This window comes from Periplaneta americana, chromosome 1 (assembly GCF_040183065.1).
Source record: "Periplaneta americana isolate PAMFEO1 chromosome 1, P.americana_PAMFEO1_priV1, whole genome shotgun sequence".
NCBI lineage: Eukaryota > Metazoa > Arthropoda > Insecta > Blattodea > Blattidae > Periplaneta > Periplaneta americana.
The window spans coordinates 84,155,027-84,176,322 of NC_091117.1; the positions used below are offsets into that span (position 1 = coordinate 84,155,027).

The 21,296-nt window shown below is 34.6% G+C and overlaps 1 protein-coding gene across 1 annotated transcript in view; it reads left to right on the plus strand.

Moving 5' to 3' along the window:
- LOC138697573 (glucose dehydrogenase [FAD, quinone]-like) overlaps window positions 1-21,296 on the plus strand; it is a 36,481-nt gene that overhangs the window by 10,820 nt on the left and 4,365 nt on the right. Inside the window, exons 5-8 of the mRNA XM_069822934.1 lie at window positions 7,923-8,100; window positions 12,293-12,471; window positions 15,826-16,100; window positions 18,228-18,375. Of these exons, the coding sequence (XP_069679035.1) occupies window positions 7,923-8,100; window positions 12,293-12,471; window positions 15,826-16,100; window positions 18,228-18,375 (780 nt within the window). The remainder of the gene's footprint in view (window positions 1-7,922; window positions 8,101-12,292; window positions 12,472-15,825; window positions 16,101-18,227; window positions 18,376-21,296) is intronic.

Consider the following 21,296-nt stretch of genomic DNA (forward strand, 5'->3'; position numbering starts at 1 on the left):
TTGGAAAATAAGATAGGAATCGTTTAAGAGCCACAGAAATATGGATCTGGTGCAGCACTTTAAAAATCAGCTGGCGTAATAAAGTGTCAAATACTAAAATTTAGAGAGGGTAAAAGAGTACTGAACATTAATTAACAAATTAGGAAAAATAAAATTAATTAGCCACACAATCAGTCACAATATATTATTTTTAGTTAGTAGAGGGGAAAATGTTTCGCAAAGAAAAAGACAAAGATCGAGCAGAAAATATATTTATGTTAAGTACAACTACCAAGAATTTTTTTAAACTATGTCGGGTCCGATAAGTTGTTTGAGTAATCAAAGTTTATTACTAGTAGGCCGTCAAAACTTATCTAATTGTATTACAAAATCACAATGTTTTTATTTTAGCATATCGATGAACGTTTTCAGTTTAATTAAACCATCATGAAATCTTTTGTAAACTCCTTAAAATTATGAACAAGTTTTTATGTATGTATTTATTTACATGCAAGTGGACAAGCACCCGGTGGCAGTGGTATACACAATATAAACAATACACAATAAAATTACAATATACAATATAATTATACAATACACAATACAATTATACAATACCCAATATTATACAATACCCAATACAATTTTACAATACACAATACAATTATATACACAATACAATAAGAATACACAATACAATTTTACACAATAATTACACAAATTGTTACATTGTAAACCCCTTAAAATTATGAACAAGTTGTCACATTGTAAGGGGTTTACAAAAGATCTGATGATGGTTTAATTAAACCGAAAACGTTCATAGATATGCTAAAATAAGAACATTGTGATTTTGTAATACAATTAGATAAGTTTTGACAGCCTACTAGTAATAAACTTTGTTTATCAAGAATTTAAAATAATAATATAGTATTGAAAATATAGTATACGAAAATTTGAGTGCCAAATCATAGTGTATTATTTTGGTCATGCTTTCATGGTGGTATATGTACTGTTTTCCTGTTATTATTTTACAAACTCATTTAACTCGTTAATTTTCATTTCTGAATGGTACAAGCCACATTAATCACTCCTAAGTCCGCATCATTCGCAATATCCTTGATATTTTCCACCTTTCTCCACTTAATCCTGACTAGAAACCACATACCTACCTACAGTAGAGTCCGATTATTAGGATTATACAGGCCGAAGGCAATCCGGATTTAAAAAATCGGATAATACGGAGGGTGAGAGCGCCATGTGGTTTTGGATGATGTAATCTCAAAGGGACAAAAGTCGGACCCAGTAATGTAGAAAGACGTTATTCACATGTACATAATAAACGAATTTTTATTCATGATACAGTACATTGTGGGACTTATTGTTCAGTACTACATGTATGTACACTATTGTAATTAAAAAAAAGATCCGGAAACACGTAGGGCCGGATAATCGAAGTCCGGATAATCGAAACTCTACTGTAGTCCTCTGTTTGTGGAAATAATAAGTAGATTGAAGATACTGGGTTCAATTTCGAGTGATTGACGGGTTTTTTCTGGTCAAAACTTCCAAAAAGACCCCTAGGTTCACTCAGCCTTCTATCCATTTGAGCACTGGCACTTAAAGGGGTAAAAAGCGGTCGGGGTATGATGTAGTGCCGAGGTCAAGATAGCATGGTCTCTGCCTCCTCGCTCACCGAGAACTTTCATGGCGTCGTTAGGCAATACCTTTGCCACGAGTAATAGGTTTCCTTAAGTGATGCTAATATATTCTTGACCATACACACTGTATATTCCTGAAGCTGATTATTAATCACATTATATTCTACAAATTCGTTTGATTATTCTGTGTTATGGTAACTGAATTCCTGTCTATGTGTTGTAAGTCAAAGTAATGTAAATCTGGCATTTATTTATGAGAACTACGAAGATAAAATTCTCAAATAAACTGACAACGAAAATAAGCTGACACCACTAAGTTATATTTTCGTAAGACAAAATAAGTAAATACATGATCATACAAGTAATACTAAATTATTCAGCATTGAAAATGTGAAACATACAACAAAAACAGCCAGTTTACTATGAATTAATTTTATTATACTGTTCAGTCGCACGTCTGACTTTATTGAAATATTTTTCATCAAACATTATACTTATTCATGGCACTTTCCCTCGTAGTTTAATTTGCAACATATAATGAAAGAGAGATTTCTGTCTATCTTCATTGAGGAACGAAATTGGATTTTATTTTGTCGTTTTTATAAAAAAAATGTGAATTGAAAATTGAAATAAACAAAGTTATAAATAATAGAAAATAGAGACTGGCACAACATTTGTGAAAAAAGCTGACAAACGGGTACCTCGCGCTCATAAACTGACAAACCTTAGAAAACACTGACGTCAGCTTCAAAAGCTGACCTTGACAGCCCTGTATTACTGTATATAACGAATTAAGATGTATTTCGTATGGTATTAGTCTCTTTGTTGCCATATTTGAAATATAAATATTTCTACTACTGTCCTCTTCACATTATTATTATTATTATTATTATTATTATTATTATTATTATTATTATTATTATTATTATTATTATTATTATCTGTCTCGTGACTTTACATATTACAACAAACCAATGTAAAGTTATATGACCTACATATATTATGACCTATCTTCTTGGTCTCCATGGCACACAACTTTTGCTGGAGAATTATTTTCGGACAATGCCACATGGACTCAGCACATTAGTTACCTTTCAGATTTTTGTAGTTTTCATTCGCAAATCAATGTAAATTTATTTTGAGATGTTAATTGTATATAAAGATAATGAAATTGATATGTTTGGGATTGTTAAGTATTCTTCGTGAAGAGACTATAAAGAAACCGTAACACGGCGACCTGACTCTCGGCCGATCCGTTTGCAGACTCGCTTACATAGAGAACCTTAATATCAATGATACGTAGAGTCATATTGGTAATTCGACATATCATAAAATATGAACGTAAAATCTTGCTAAATTTAAGTAGTTGCTCCCTATATAAAAAATGCATACTGTTATTTCAAACATTCGTCGCAGTTGTTTAAGTGATGCATCACTCGCTGTAATTCCCACTGAGAAAAGTGAAGTGATGTATTCCGGATAATATTTCTCAGTCGTTACAGTGTAGGCTCTATGTGAATTATTTTTGTACACTTTGTCTTTTAGAGTTTGTCACATAAAGTCACAAGGTGTTACTAGGTCCGGAGATCGAAGGGGCCACTATTTTTACTGGTAAAAGCTAATGTATAATATATATTACAAAACAGAATTATAATAATGATAGCTTATAGTGCGTATTAGTAGTGATTATTTATGGGCGGTTTTTGATGCAGAATGTTAGCTATCAGATAAGCCTACCTCTGTTTATAACAACACTATATTTTTATTATTATTATTATTATTATTATTATTATTATTATTATTATTATTATTATTATTATTATTATTATTATTATTATTACTATCATATCGTTATAAGAAAAATATAGATTGCTTTTTCGCAAGTTGTGCAGTTCTGCACAATAGCAAGTTTATTTATTTTATTGCTAGTAACTTTTAAATGAATACAAGTCAATACAATATAACATAAACTAGTACGCTCCTGAATGAGTAAGACTCGTGCTCAGAAGGGAATTCCAATACAAAGAAAAATAAAATTGAGAGTGAATAAATTAGATTGACATGTGTTAAATATCTAAACCCAACTATAAATGCAATATTTTTTTTTTTAGTTTTTATTAATTTGGAGATGACTAGTAATCAAAATAATATTAGAATAAAATTTGTTTAATAGTCTAGGACCATGACTCATGCTATAATAAAAATCTGTATTGGTTTTACATTTAGATTCAGATAAACGCAGATGGTTCATATTTTTAGTTCTACATTTATGTATATGCCTTTCAAAGTTATTAAGATTTCTGTGAAAATATTTTAATAAAATAAAATAATAAATTTGTTTAATGTTGAAAACTTTGAAATATTTAAACAACAATTCAGATGAGTAATCTTTCTGCTTTTTTAAACAAATGTTTAATATTTTTTCTGTAGCCTGAAAATGACAGCAAATTTAGCAGCTGTTCGTTCCGTTCCCGGCAGATCTCTCGACGTTACCCAGTGCAGACATGGCTGCTGCCCGGAATTTGAAACTTTAGCACACGTCTTGGGATTCTGTGAACAGGGTTGCTCTTGAAGAACTCTAGACACCATCTTATAAGATCCAAAATTTCTGCCACATTAAGAAATAAGGGCTGGATAGTAGAAGAAGAAATCTCCTGTCTAGTTGAAAATGGGTCAACGAGACGAGTAGATATTTTAGCGTACAATGCTGACACTAAACAGGACATCATTGTGGACCCCACGATACGTTTTGAAGTAGAATTTCATCAGTCAGCCGAGGTCCATCTTGAGAAGAAGTCGATCTATGAGCCTACAGTCAACTATTTCCAAGCTGAAATATGCCTTAATTCACTTTGAGGTATTCGGCTTGCTCATAGGTGCTCGAGGGACTATACCAGTTTTTTTCGAAGAATGTCGACGGCAGTTTGCTCTGCCACATCTCTGAGAGATGACATTGTGATAACTGTGTTAAAAAAATCTGCCAAATCCTAATTAATCACATGGTGCCACATTAATTGCAATTGTAATCTTTCACGCCCTTTTCCTTGTTTCCCTTTTTTAAAATTTAATATCTATGTTTACATATGTATATTAATTTTTTTGAGGGTATACTGAGTCCGTAAGGGATACCCTCAATGGGGAGCAGTTCAATATTATTATTATTTAACGGATAAAGGTTGGATTTGTAAGTTCCACCCCAACTTGTAATACCATACATACATATAGATTGAAATAATGCTAAATAAATGTACGTAAACAGTTAAATGACAAAGTATTTCTTAGAACAACAAAAGAATATGTTTTACGTAATTTACTGTATTACACACATAATGAATATGATTATTCCATTTTAAATAAATACTCTACGACAATAAAAAAAGTTCCTTTCACATCGCTTTGCATGGAATTTGCTTTCACTTATTAGCAATGTAAATAAGTTAGATATTGCAAAAAGTACCAGCCAAGAAGAAAGGAAATGGGCGTAGTCGATGTAATTCGTTGACCCTGATATTCTGAAATCTCATGTGAATTTATGACCACTTACAGAATTGCTGTACTGTCGAGAATAATTGCAGAGATACGTATGACTCGTGAAAACGAAAGCTATTTAGAAAGTTGCCAAACACGCATAATTTTGTCTGAAAACAAAGTGAGCATTGATAATAGTCGTATTTTATTTTCGTCATTCCGTAGATATACACACGTATAAGTATACATTCACAGAGCTATTCATAATAAATTCAAGGTATATTACACGAGTAAAAAGAAATAATATATATTATCTTGGGAAAGATAGTGTGTACGTTGTATGTTGTACTGTTCCATGTTAAGCATTACAATCATATTCAGATAATGCTGAAGTTTTTTCATGTCGTATATATGTGTGTTTTACAAAATTATTATCAGAATACTTAAGTAGCTACAAATGGCTTTTAGACAAGCCGGAAGTTCATTTCCGCCCCCACATAAGCCCGTCATTGGTCCCTACCCTGAGCAACATTAATCCAGTCCCTAGCATCATATCCCACCTCCCTCAAATCCATTAAATATTATCCTCCCATCTACGTCTCGATCTCCCTAAAGGTATTTTTCTCTCTGGCCTCCAAACTAACACTATATGTGCATTTCTGGATTCGCCCATACGTGTTACATGCCCTGCCCATCTCAAACGTCTGAATTTAACGTTCCTCATTACGGCAGGTGAAGAGTACAATGCGTGCAGTTCTGTGTCGTGTAACTTTCTCCATTCTCCTGTAACTTCATCCCTCTCAGCCTCAAATATTTTCCTAAACACCTTATTCTCAAACACCCTTAGTCTCTGATCCTCTCTCAAAGTGTGAGTCCAAGTTTCACAATCATATAGAACAACCGGTAATATAACTGTTTTATAAATTGTAACTCTCAATTTTTTAAAGCAGGCTAGATAACAAAAATATGTTTTCAATCAAATAATAACAGGCATTTCACATATTTATTCTGCGTTTAATTTCCTCTCGAGTGTCATTTATATTTGTTACCCTTGCTCCAAGATATTTGAATTTTTCGATTCTTCAAAAGATAAATTTCCAATTTTTATACTTCCATTTCGTACTATGTTCTGGTCATGAGACATAATCATATACTTTGTCTTTCGGAATTTACTATAACAATAGGCATATTTAACTTCACTTCTTTAACAACAAAAAGTTTTCAAATATGACTAATAGTACGACAACATATGCAACTAGCCAAGTTAAACGTCGATCAATATCTCTGAACGAAATTTCTTATTTTTATTCTCAACTACAAATATTTATTGAAAATCCGTCCTCAAGTGAGGTTGACATTGGAATCCGGAATTACAAGCATCAAAATATGAAGAAAAATGATACGAGTGACATAATTATTCGTTTATATATATATATATATATATATATATATATATATATATATAAAACCAATATTTCTGTGCTGACATGTAAATTATAATGTAGGCCTACAATTTGATGAGAGGCCTTCAGAATTTTCCTGATTAAACTCCACATATTATCTATCGGGCTCAGTTTTGTATTTTATTTCTTGATCATTCTAATTGAGGACGTTGGTTATTTTTCGAATTGTATCGACAATATCATCTCCATCTAAAAATTATGAATTAAGTAGCGTGGGAAACATTTATAAAGTGTTTGGAAGGTCAGTGAATCCCCCATTTTAAGGTGTAGAATACTTGGCGTTTGAAGAAAATCATCTTTATGAAAAGTAATAAGATTGTCTAAATTAATTTTCACACTCGTGTACTTAACTATTTCGAAACATTCCTCTAAATTAGGAAACCAATCATAAAAAGGTGGAAAGGTAAACAAAGTGAATGATGGAATAATTGGTACAATTACCATTCGTTACAAGAGTAATAAGCCCTGGGAAGTTCAAGGGTCCAGGATCAGGAAAAGGGAAAAAAAATTCTAAGTGACTGCATAATATTTACGGAACCAAGTTTGGATTAATAATAGATCTATGGCAACACTGAAACACCTTTACGAAGTTAATCAGCAATCGTCCCGTCATATCCATAAACATCAGCGTTTGAAATGTTTATAGTAGACTATTGTTTAAGTTTGAATTAATCAGTAGCAATGGCCAAGTATTCAAATTCTATGAAAGCAATAATAAACAGAATGATGTTAAATTTTCCTGATAGTGCTTTGAAACCACACAAAATATACACTATCTACCAAAAAGTAATTGGGCACTGTTTTTGCCCCTTTAGAACCTCGTGGTACCACCTCTTGTTGCTATATCAGCAGCCACCATACTCTCCACTAGTTTGTGTAGGATATCCACTGGAATGCGTCGCCAATCCTCTTGCAACATGGCACTCAGTTGGACAATGGAAGTCGGCCCCATGTTTCGGCGACTATTATGCAGTGATATGCAGACAATAATGTTCACCGGTTGGACTGGCCTGCACAGAGTCCTCATCTCAATCCCATTGATCACCTTTGGAACGAATTGGACCGGCGATTGAGGTCTCTGGAGATGCGGCCAACTTCCATTGTCCAACTGAGTGCCATGTTGCAAGAGGAATGGCGACGCATTCCAGTGGATATCCTACACAAACTAGTGGAGAGCATGCCTGACAGGGTGGCTGTTGTTATAGCAACAAGAGATTGTACCACGAGGTTCTAAAGAGGCAAAAACAGTGCCCAATTACTTTTTGGTAGATAGTGTACTACAAATATAATATAATTATTTTAGTCTGATATCTCTTATTCCCTTCTACAATGATATGCTTGCTCTTCTACACAGGTCACCAAAGTCTTGATAAACTCGGAAGGAAGGGCAATCGGGGTGGAGTACAAAAGAGATGACAAGACATACAAAGTATATGCACGTAAAGAGGTCATTCTGAGCGCCGGAACCATCCAGTCACCGCAAATTCTACTGTTGTCTGGTATAGGTCCGAGAACACATCTAGAAGAAATGGGTAAGTTACAGCTGTAGTAAAAGACTTCATGAATGGTAATGGTCCCGTAAATTTCAGATTCCTACAACGGTAACGCTTTCAAAGTGATATAAGTAAAGCAAAGCTATCATGTAGATTCTGAAAGGCTTTTAGAGTAGCAGGATGTTAAGGCTCCCATCTAACACAAAGTAGTTTCCTTGCGAAGAAAGACGATAACCACATAGCACTGACATTCCTACTACTACTTAGTTTCGATTGTCACAGTAGTAGGGGTGTCAGTTTTATGTGATAACCGCCTTTGTTTCCAAGGAAACACACTACTAATCATGTAAGTTGAGACTCAGTGCATAGAGCGGCATGAAGAATTAGGCAAGCGGGAAAAATCAATAACACAATTGGAAAATGAACGCGGGACTTTCTGGCAAATAGCACAACGCCTGAACCATCACGTTTACGCGTTCACTTCTATATAAACCTTCACCATTCGAATCAGTTATATCCAGAGCTAGAAAGTTGCTACCAAAACTATTAAGTTGTGTGAGCTTGGACTATATCTCTACTGAATGAAAAGTCTAGTAGCGCAGGTCTCATTGTCAGTGAACCAGAACGACTAACATGTAGTACAGCCGTGTGGTAACCAAACATGTGCTCCAATCGTCCACGGTCTTGGAACAAGAAATAATAAAAGAATAATATATGTAAAACAATAATTTATAATTATAAACTTCGTAACTCCCACTCTAAAATAATTTACCCATAGGCCTACATATAAAAAAACATACCAAGTATACAATTATGATTCTTGCATCATTATAACAAATAACAATGAATATTTTCATTTTATCAAAAGAAATACTCCTTTTATGTTCAGAAAAAAATGTAAAACAATATATGTGCTCTGAAAATACTCATTCTATGTCAAAAGACGTTACTGGAGCAAACCTAAAATATGATACAATGACAACAAGTTTAATCCCATGATTGACTACTCTCAAAAGTTTATTTCACCATTTCTCACAATTTTATAGGCATACAACCTTTGTATTTTTACCCATCGATTTATACTATGGTCTGTCCAAAACTACTTCCGACCTGACAAATGGTACCTTTAGCATAACCATGACAACCATTCAAATCAACCAATCATGAGAGACGCGTAACCATGGTAACAGGTTGGTGTTGCCGTGTCTATGTTTACAACTTGCACGTGAATACCACGGCCTAGTGGTGAATACAGTGCCCGGCTGGTTAGCGCGTGCTTTGTGTGAATTAAAAATATTATTTAGTTGTATTATTGTTTTAGTGTATCGATAATTATTGTGTTTAAATTATATTATACGTATTATCTTCGTTATCATTGGTGGTGTGTGTGACTAGTGTGCGTTTTCTAGTTTCTGCGAGAGTTTCTAAACAGGTGACTTGTGCAATGTCGGAAGAAAGAAAAGGCAGGCGAAGAACAAAAAATATTGGACAAGATGCTCCGTTAAAGAGTCCAGCGCGAGAGATGGTGTGTAACGTAAGAGAGTATTCTGAGAGGGAAAAGATAATGGCGGGCCTCTTTTACCTTTGGCGCAAGTCGTAATGAGAACTGCTGCTTGTGTTAAAATTAATAAGAGCACTGTTATCGATATTGGAAAAGAAAAAGACCGTGTAAATTTTTAATCATAAATATTTTTACAGTTTACAATTTTCTCAACGCCTTTCTAACAATATTACATTGAAGAACACCGGCACTCATAAACGTAACGGCTTCGTATTACATTTAAACCTGTTTTTACAGTTTACAGTCCTTTCGACGCATTTCTAACGGTATTACATTGAAGGCTACTGCTACTGCTACTACCTACAATAATAAACTAATAAAAATAATAATGTACGCCAATGTTAATGCCTAGTGTTAAAAAAATTGGTTAGAAATATATGTGTCCATGTCAGCCGTTCATTACTGCACTCTATCGGCAGCGCGCTCGCTTACACGAAAGATAGGCAACATGACAACATTGCTCCCCCTTCTCTGTAAGCTGTCAAGTCGGAAGTAGTTTTGGTCAAGGTATCATCACAGTCTTATACATACAGTCGCGCAACTTCAACACTTTTTTTGCCAACATTCGCGACACTAGCGCCCAAGCGGCAGGCAAGGCACTGGTCATAGGGTTGATACAGCCAGCACGTGCTTTAAAGGGATGCGAGATGTTATAATAACGTTTTAATCATGCGTCGGAATAAAGGCAATGTGTGCAATGAAGAAAATTGCAGTAACAACAAGTTTAAATCTCCGAATTTGTCGTTCTTCAGATTCCCTAAAGACCAAGAGAAAATCATAACTCAGTCATAACCAATAATCCACGTTGTAGATAGCCTACGTCTTGTGTTCTATAAAACATTTACTAGTTATCAGTTACCTATTTGTATGTCAGGAAGGAGAGTTTAAATAAAAACAAAGTAAATACCTGTTACAGTATATTATTTTTTTGCAGAGATCATATGTGTAAATGTGTAACCATTCCGATTTTGGATATTATATCTACAGTTTTTAATGCAAGTAATTCCATAATTTTTGTATTCGTGTTTTTTTTTTCTTTATATTTTTAAAAAGTTGAATGTTATATAGCATTCAAGTGGGTATCATGGTGTTAATTTTGCAAGAATACATGGAGTATAGTAATCCTTTTGCAAAATATTCACTTCTTGAATAAATCCAGACTGTGTCGATAAATTTCTGATGTGTTGGTGTAGATTCATGTGGCAGACGTATTAAGTTCTCAAGAAATAAAAGAGCCTTTTTAAATTTAATATAAAAAGCAATCTTTTCTGTAATAATTTGCATGACTGTTATTGGTGTTGATTTTACATTCCCAGTGATTATTTGAGCCGTTCAGTGCAGAAGTGGTGTAAGCCAAAAGCAGGTAATGAGGTTTAAAGTAAGAATTCTGTAAAATACAGCGCAAAGCAGCAATTAATATATCCTTCGTTCTATTCACCGACTATTAATAGTTTAAATACATTCAATATTAACTGCCGCATTGTGCTGTATTTTACAGAATATTTACTTTAACCCCTCATTACCCATTTTTGACTTACATCACTTCTGCTCTGAAAATAAAATTAGGCCTACATTTTCTGAGTTAATTGAAGTTACAATTTTTTTTAACAAAATTGTGTGTTCATTTATTTGTTCTCACCTACGTCATATTAACAGTAAGTGCATGTAAATTACGTATTATATAGGTAGGATAAGTTAAACTTAGGCATTATGTGTGAAAACTGGAAATGTAATGTAAAATGCGGTAAACTTGCCATAAAAATTTAAACCATAACATCAGCACTATTTGTGGCTCAAAATAATAAAGGAAATACAGGTTCTTAAGAAATGGAAAAATAATGAACTTCATATTAATGTTTAAATCCTCCCCTTTTCTTTATTTTCAAGTTTACCTCAGCGGCCGAGTTTACCCCAATTTGCGGTATGCAAAATCGTTAATTTCTCAGGAAATAGGGAGAGGAGTTCACCACGCGATGTGCCCTACGAGATATGCCCTACAATTCTGAAGCTACTAATTTTTACTCTTCTGACAGGAAATACAAAGTTCCAATGATTCATAAATATATTTAGGAATGAATGAACTAACCGACCACGCACGAACAATTATATTATTTGAAACCATGATACGTGATCAGAGCCATGATTCAGTTGTAAGGAGCAGAAAGAATTACGTTTATTCCCAGCTTCTGAAACTTGTAAATTAGCTGCGTGTGAAATTCTCCCAGGATTCTGAAGTAGAATTAATAAGAACCATATACACTTATTGTATAGCATAAAAATATAAAATAAACTACGCAAAACCCGTTTTATAATGTGTTATCATAAGTCGTGTGCACACTTTTAACTTGCCTGCCGCTAGAGGGCTACTGTCGCGCCAGCTGTCAAATGTTGGCATATTTTATACGTATGAGTTGCGTGACTGTATCTATTAGACTGTGGTATCATTTTAAAGAGTTTCATAGTCTATTTACTGTCCACAACGTTTAATTCAAATGTACGCAAATAATTGATCTTGAAGTGCCATGAGAATTTATGCCTTATGAAATATAACATAATTATCATCATCCTCATAATTATCCTCTGCCTACTACCTCCTCCTCCCTGATCTTGATATACCAAACGTTTCAGTGTTTAATACTTTCTTTAATGACAACTCGATGTTAATTGCAGATATATCTGTTGTGAAAGAGCTCCATCGGGTGGGAGAAAACCTACAGAATCACGTATCGTTCAGTGCCCTTTTCGAAATTAAAGAAGAGTGTTTGGAAAATAATAACCTGAACGCAGAGAGCCTATTACTTTTCCTCACTAAAAGACAAGGTCCGATGACGTCCACAGGTCTGTCACAGGTAAGGAAAGACGTCTATGATTTGAAAATAATAGACAATGTTAATGAGTTAAGTAACTAAACTAAAAACTTCAGTCGTGTGAATGAGTTAACATAAGTATTATTAGTGAATGTATATAAACATACGATAGTCTGTCCGCAGAAACTCTACGTGATTACAAACTGGCATAATTTCGTAACGGTGTACATTACGATCTTTATACGAGTGATACAGAAAAAGAATATTGTGATGTCCAAATCCCGTCGGAAACAACAGATGGTAGCAGAAGCGAATAGAAATGGTTAATATTGGTTTCGTTCGTTCCGGTTTGCCAGTCCTTTGTTATTTGTGCATTGTTGCATTGTAGTAAATGTTCGTGAGAATCTTAATGATTAACTGGCATGAAGGTGGAATGGGCGCGCTGGAATCAAGACATCTGCAAATGGCCACCCAGGTTCCCGACTTCAATATTTGACTTCTTATGGGACTACATGAAAGATATCACCTATGTACTTCCACTGCCTCGGAATATGCAAGAGTTGCGACATCGTGTTTCCTGTGTCATTTATTCCATTCTAATAGATATGATGGAGCGCGTGTGACATGAGTGGGAATATCGCCTTGACGTCTGCTGAGTAACACGCAGGGAGCAAATTGAGTGCCTGCGAGTTATTCACTTAAATTTTTTTGGTTGCTCTTTCTAGTATTACCATATTCATGTCATATGACTACCGACGCTATACCCGTTTATAATCACGGATGGTTTCTCTGGACGCGCTGTACTATATAGAATAGCATTTAAATCGTTATTAATTTTTGTTTATGAAACTTCGGTGCTATAAAAGACAGATATACTGAATATTTCTTAACATTTGGAACCCCCATTTCATTGGTGAATAAGAGACACAAAAACAATGCATTGCACATAAACATTTGTCCCGTTAAACTGGAGAACTCACAGGCCAGCCATAACATACAGCAAACAGTTCGAGAGATAGCATGTAAGTACATCTGAGTTTAATTTAAATCTGCAAAAAGACACATGTGATAAATATGTAAGCCTATATATATATATATATATATATATATATATATATATATATATATATATATATATTTCAATGTTTTTGTGTTTCCCATCCACCGGTGAAGTTGGTACCACATGTTACGAAACAACTTGTATCATCAATGTCATCAAGGTGATACAGACGTTCTCAACATACTTTTTAATATTCCGAAACAATTTAGTTTCAAACATCTCTTTTTGCTAAATAACAACATTCTTACATTATACTTGATTATATTTGATCTCCGTTACTTCGATCCACAGATACACACATGCTGACACCTTCGAAAAACGATCAGACACAGATTCACATGAAACAGCTATTTATAGAAAGACAAGAAAAAAGGAAAAAAAAAACAGAAGTAAACAATGAAAGAAAGAAAGAAGAAAAAGGGGAAGAAAGAAACAGAAAGGCGACGTAGCTCAGACGCTATCACGTTTCTTTTCTGATCCGGAGCTCCAATCGAGTTCGTTTCCCGCTTGGGCCGATTTCATCTGGTTGCCATTTTCCGAGGTTTTCCCCCCAAGTGTAAGGCAAATGTGGGTAATCCCACGGCGAGCCTCGGGTCATCTCGCTGTCACTAATTCATTGACGTTGAATAATCTAATAGCTGATACAGTGTCGTTAAATAACCTACTAAAGGGGTATACTCTATCGAATAATCTTAAGTAAATTGAAGTGGTTATGAAAAGAATTGAAGGGAATCAAAATAGACATCAAGATTGTTGAACAATACTGTATTAAGCAGAAAATGAGCATACCTAAGAATGAGAGCATATCACGCTCAAATATTCCTCCTTCCACTTCAGGGCACTTGGTCACACGGATGTGAATCGTGCGAGTAGCATTTCTTAGATCGACACTGCTGATGGGCGCAGCAACGTTCACAATACGGGCAAAAATTGTTCCCTTATTTGTATAAAAAAATATTTTCGTCTGAATTACAAGTCTTCCATTTTTTTTTTAATTTTATTTGGTTATTTTACGACGCTGTATCAACATCTTAGGTTATTTAGCGTCTGAATGATATGAAGGTGATAATGCCGGTGAAATGAATCCTGGGTCCAGCACTGAAAGTTACCCAGCATTTGCTCGTATTGGGTTGAGGGAAAACCCCGGAAAAAACCTCAACCAGGTAACTTGCCCCACCGGGATTCGAACCCGGGCCACCTGGTTTCGCGGCCAGACGCGCTGACCGTTACTCCACAGGTGTGGACTACAAGTCTTCCATCAACTCCCAAATACAAAAATACAAAAGTACAAAAAGAGGTTACGTCTTTTGACCCTCATACAGTAAGAGAGGGCAACATCGTGTTATTAATATTTACATTGCCTGGTGTTTAAATGGATATCTTTAAATATAAGATTCCAAAATGCAGATGACAAGCCTACTCGTCGATAGCTGATATCAGCAAAACTTACCTATACTACGCCTCTCCCCGTATTTCACGTAACATTGAACTCCAGTTCCCTTAGTGCAACTTAGTGTTCTGTTGTGATTTGAGTACCTGTGGTTTTGTCGCTGTGATAGGTTTGTCACTGGTTCCGACTGTGACAGCTCCGAGATATCGCCATTTCTGATTGATGCGCGATTCATAGCAATGGCGACTGATATATGTATATCACAGGTTCAGGGTCCAGACAACTGCAAGTCCGAAGATTAACTTAAAGGACAACATATCTGGGATCTGATTACTATTGTCCCACTCTAGAGGTTAACGAGGGCAACTCTTTGATACTGAAGCTATAATGACTCATCTTCTTATAAATTCTTGGAATACATCGCGGTAACACAGATCAGGGCGTTCTGTTTTTAGTATACTCGTCGCATTAATCATTATTGTTGCTAACAGACATGGCAGCGGCATATCAATTCAATTCGCAGAACGATGCTCGTGATGGGAAACATTGAAATGTCTTGATTAAATATAGGGTGATTTATCGTTCGGGGAATGTCAGATTTAGATTATATGTCACTTGACAGCTAAATTGCAGAATGGCTTCGTCATGATGGAAGAACATGACCATCCTTGTAAAACTAGGGAACTACAAACACCTGCTTCTCTATACCCATTATTTATAGTGCTGCCCTCAGACGATTTCAGAAGAGCAACATCCCTTAAATATTACTATTTCTGCTGAGTCACCCTGTATTTATCATAATATATGCATTTCTATGATAACAGCAATATAACGAAACTGCGATTAAACGACATTTAACCTCTAAATAATAAACAATTGTTATTTTAAAATTAATTAGTGACATCAAAACCAGAACATTCAATAATGTGATTTCTATTTCCGACAGGTTGCTGGCTTCATTCGATTGAATGAAACGGACGTATTTCCAAAAACTGTTCCTGACATTCAAGTATTTTTCGATGGATTTCTCGCCAACTGCAGCCTTGATGGTCATTCTAGATGTAGTGATAAATATTTAATCAAAATAACGCCTACACTTCTGCGCCCTAAAAGCAAGGGAGCTATCAAACTTCGGAGTTCTAACCCTGCAGACCCTCCAATGATTAATGCCAACTACCTATCCCACGTACAGGATAGGAAAACGCTGATCGAAGGCATCAGGTAACGCACACAAATTTTAGATTACTAAGAATTTCAACGATGGAATATATCGTCGTTGTTCCTGCAATAACTCTTATATGCAAAATATAAATTTTTTCGGTAGGAAGAAAAATCACATTTATTCATTCTATGGCAGTGGTACATAGGAGATTATGAATTCTTACATTTTCGAAAGAAAGAAGTATAATTACATATAGGAGATTTTATTATTTGCTATATCACTATTTAAGTTATTCAATAGAGCAAAAATCTGAAAATCGATAAATATGTAGCATAGGAGATACTGCAAGAACAACGACGATATAAGGTCCCTAACGAAATCTGTATGATTCAATGTACATATAGCATAACAAGAATATCTCCCGCATCTGTGGCTACAGTGCTAGCGCGCTGGTCGTCCATCCAGGCGATCCGGCTTCGAACCCTGGACAGGTCATGGTGAAATTTTGGTGGACAAAGCAGACATTGCATTTGGTTTTTTCTCAGGGTACTCCTTTTTTCATCATTCCACCAACACTCTCCACCTCCCTCTCATTTCATCTATCACACTCAATAGTAAAAATATGCCTGGCTGAAGTCTGGGGATAGTACGGGTTTCCGATCCTAACATAGGAAAGGCGTGGGGCTCTGGGAACCTAGGACTCATCAGGCTACTCGTCTGCGGACGAGAATGGATGGAAGCGTTTATGATCTTAATTGCTAATTATTGAAGAAATTTATTGCAGAACCCAAAATTGTTTTAGTATTTGCTCAGTAAACTTAGGTATAGTGCCCTAAGTATTCAAATGAGTCCTATAGTATATTGTATTTTCTACAGCTGAATTTACAGCCTGGTATTTTGTTTTCAGAATACAGGGATTTGTCAATAAATGTGTACGGTACAGTAATATCTTACGTTCAATGCGTGGTATATTTTGTAATGATGAAATGTACACTGAAATGTAACACGGTTTTACATTGCATAAGAACACACACTCAGTATGGAATATATATTTTGCTTTCTGCATTCGAAACCAACCATCTATAGGGGAACAACTTACAAAACTCCGTTGGTCTGCGCATGCGTCAATCTTAAAGAGTGACACAATATACTATTCACCTTCTCCTTATTAATTGTCAACAAATAACGAGTGAAGGTGGTATTCACGTAGACTTCCAATGAAATACAATATTTTCGCATTTTCTATACTTAATAATAACTCAAAAAGTAGTAGTCAGATTCTAATAAGGAAAAAAGCATGTTGAAGAGTACCGATATTGTTTGCAGATTTCTAAAATGTTTGATTCGCTGTAATATAACAAATGTAAGACTTCTTAATTGAGGTTTGTTATACTATTGTAGTGTGGAAAAATATGTTTTTGAAGTAGAAAATCAATCAACGATAACTTTTTTTCCTTAAAAAGATAAGTGGGTAGTTGCAGTGTATGAAATCGTCTAAATACATTATACTTTATTTTGAAAAAACCACGTTAATAGAATGAGTCTACAAGATTTTATCACATGTTAAGTTTATGTCTGACTGCTCGCGGTCCGTCACGTAGCTCGCGCATACATAAACATTATTTATCTTCAAAACCCAACAGTGCTTTAAAAATGAGAATTTATTGTTTTGATTTGTTTCCTTTACTTAAAGGCCAGAGTAAAATATTTAATCAGTTGTCTCCAGCCTTTTCAATTGGATTTTTGTAACAAAAATCCCACTTAACATAAAGGAACGATTCTGTCGCCGCTTTTCGCAGAATATGGAAAAAACAAGTGGAAGGAATGTGCTGATCACGTTAAAAATAACTAAGAACAATATTTTTGTAGTGCTAATGTAATAGACAGTGAAACTGACAGAATAATTTCGTTAGAAGTTTAAGTGATGCATCGGATGACTTGTCAATCAGTGCGACAATGGTTCAGATTAATGGAGGAACACTCCACCTCCAGCGCAGCGGTAAAGTTTAGTAACCTCCTACAGCGGAGTTTTGGCAGTTGTAACCTATAGATCCCGATATTCTATGGTCAGAACCACAGCAGATAATTGAAGTATACTTGTATATTCAGTCAATAAATTTGTCCTATACAGTAATTTCTTGTAGATATGCCATGTATAATATATTTTCTAATGAATAAATGTTCAGGTTTGCAATGAATATGTCCAGAACGGCAGCACTGAAAAATTATCTAACACTTGTCAAATATTCTGGACACTGTTATGAAGAAGAGTTTGACACTGACGAATACTGGGACTGCGCAATTCGTCACTGGACAAATCCTGAGAATCACCAGGTAAAACATTTCGAAATATATATTTCTTCATAGTTTCAATAAGGTCTCAAATACTGTACACATTAGATAAGAGAATGATTGTTCTGACCATAAGAACTACTTTCAAATTCTAAGTAAGAGTCTATTCGTTTGATTTATTATGTACTTCATTTTATTTATTATCACGAGTAATATCAGTTGCTTGTGAACTTATTCAAATTATATGAATGGTACGAGTGATATTTGTTTAGACTATTTCATGAATATGATACAGAGTCATCGAGAATGATAACCGAGATTTTAACCTGTTATTAAAAAGAAAGCACTTAACAGATATACAAGTGTGAGGTCTCAAAATATTCATAAATGTTTAAAGTTTTAAACTTACTTTGTACACTTCTATATGGACGCAATTGGTAGCTCTGCAGAGTCTAGACGATTTTCTATCTCCTGTCATGTCTTGTGAATCGTGTCTGGAGTTACAGTTGCAATTCCTATTTAAGGTACTGAATGTTCTTTATCTTCTCAGCATACACAATGTTTGTAATATGTTCCCACAAAATGTGGTGTTAGATCTGGGCTTCGGGATGGCCAGGATATGTTTCCACACTTTCCAGTCCAGGCATTTGGGAACCTTTAAGGCCTAATACTATCAGACTTTTTTTGTGGGGACACATTGTTTTTAACGTGTTCCCATTAAAAAAAAATGTCTAGTGGTGTTAGGTCTGGGCTTCGAGGTAGCCCATAATATTGGTCCCCCGCTTCCAAAGAGGCGTATGGGTACTGTCCACGCAACTTATCTAGGCAGCTGGGTTCCCTAATGCTCTCTCACTGCCCCGTAGCTATCTGATAGCTACCTGACCATCGCTGCAGCAATTGTACGTACAGTTACAAAAACATCATTCGGGATTTATCTTCAGTGCATTCCATTGGATATGGTAGGTGAAAGTGCAAATATAAATAAATTATATTTTTCTTCGTCTATGTACAATACAGTATAACCACAACTCCAATTGTTACAATTCGTATCTGATCTTGAACTACTGATGGTATGCGATACGTAAAGTCTTTCACGTAGAAGAGATATAGGTCTGTTACAGGGGCATACGCAAGGGGGGTTACCGGGTTTGAACCCCCCTCTTTGAACTTTAAAATAAAATTACATATATTTCATTACATTTGATTGTTTCCATGGATTTTCCTGTTATATTAAGTGTCTTAGCTATCATATACAAATATCTGTTGACTATATAATATAATAATTATCGTGTAAGTGTAATAATGACACAAGCATTTTTTATTATATAAAATTAAACATACGTAAAAATTTGTTAAAAATTGGATGGCTGTGAAAAAATAACGTTTCAAAGATTTTATAAGGATACCCATGAATATGTTCTATTAGAACATAGTATAATATTAATAAATGTATCGTAAAATAATAATAATAATAATAATAATAATAATAATAATAATAATAATAATAATAATAATACACAACTGTAAGTACATCGGACTCTTCGATCACACTGAGCAAGCAAATGTATTTTACCCGTCTCGTAGACTATCTTCCCTTCTCTTTCTCCGCTAGAAGAGACCTCTCTACACCCCGCGCGTCTCTCTTTTAACTGCCCAGATAAGTTTTGCGGACAATACCTTTCATTTAAAACAACACAAACAAAGTAACTGAAATGAGCAGGATTTCTGTCCTGCATGAAAAATAACTTTGTGTACGCTGAGAAAATAAGGAACATCCAGCATCTTAAAGCGAGGATCGTTGCAGTAATTGCAACTATACTGTAACTCCAGACACGGTCCAGAAGACGTGGCAGGAGATAGAATATCGTTTAGTAGTAGTAGTAGTAGTAGTAGTAGTAGTAGTAGAGTAGTAGTAGTAGTAGTAGTAGTAGTAGAGTAGTAGTAGTAGTAGTAGTAGTAGATTTATTTCTACTGGCAGAGTTAAGGCCATAAAGCCTTGTCTTCCACTCAACTAGAGAATGATCCCAAGTCTAAGTCCAAAACTTTAAATATTTCTGAACATTTTAAGAACCTACACATGTACATCTATTAAGTAATTTTCATTTACTAATAGGTTAAAATTTCGGTTATCATTCTCGATGACCATATATATATATATATATATATATATATATATATATATATATATATATATATAAATAACTTCAATAAGCTAGATATATACATAAGAAATAAGTCGTTTAAAACAATACATTAGGTGAAATAACAAACTCACGATGCTTATTCACGTTCATTTTATTACATTGCATCTGGATTACCTTCGATGAGTCTGTTCGTGTTCCTTCACATCGTACACCGACAGCTGCAAACAAATTTAATAACCTAGCTCACTATTTTGTAATTAACAAAAAGTTTATATGACATGGTCGACTGCTTTTATAGTATTAAACATTGATATTAAAGGTATTCAGATGTCAAAAATTCCAGATGCCCTAACATTGCGATTAATTTGTCACGATATCTGCTTACGAACTGCAGCTGCCGTTGAGACTTCGGCTATAACTGATCTATCTTACGGTATAGACAAGAGAAAAATCAATACTTCATTTCTGTTACGTAAAACCAATAAGTTCAAATTAAAACTTAACATAGAGAAGCTATTGAAACACAGTTCATGGTATATCAAGGCAAGTGTAGATAGGTAAATGAACAAAGCAAAATTAAATTTCATACCAGCTTTGCAGCTACGCATTACATTCACCGGTAAACATTTTTTTTTTTTTTTTATATATTTGAAGCCTTTAAATATTTAGGTGCGCATTATATTCGAGTAAATTCGAGTCAGCAAATAGACGTAATAAATACATCATCTTGGTTTATTGAAACCCGTGAAGTTATGAAGTTATGAGTCCATAAATTCAATAATAATAATGCAATTATTTCCAAAATTAATAGGCAAAGTC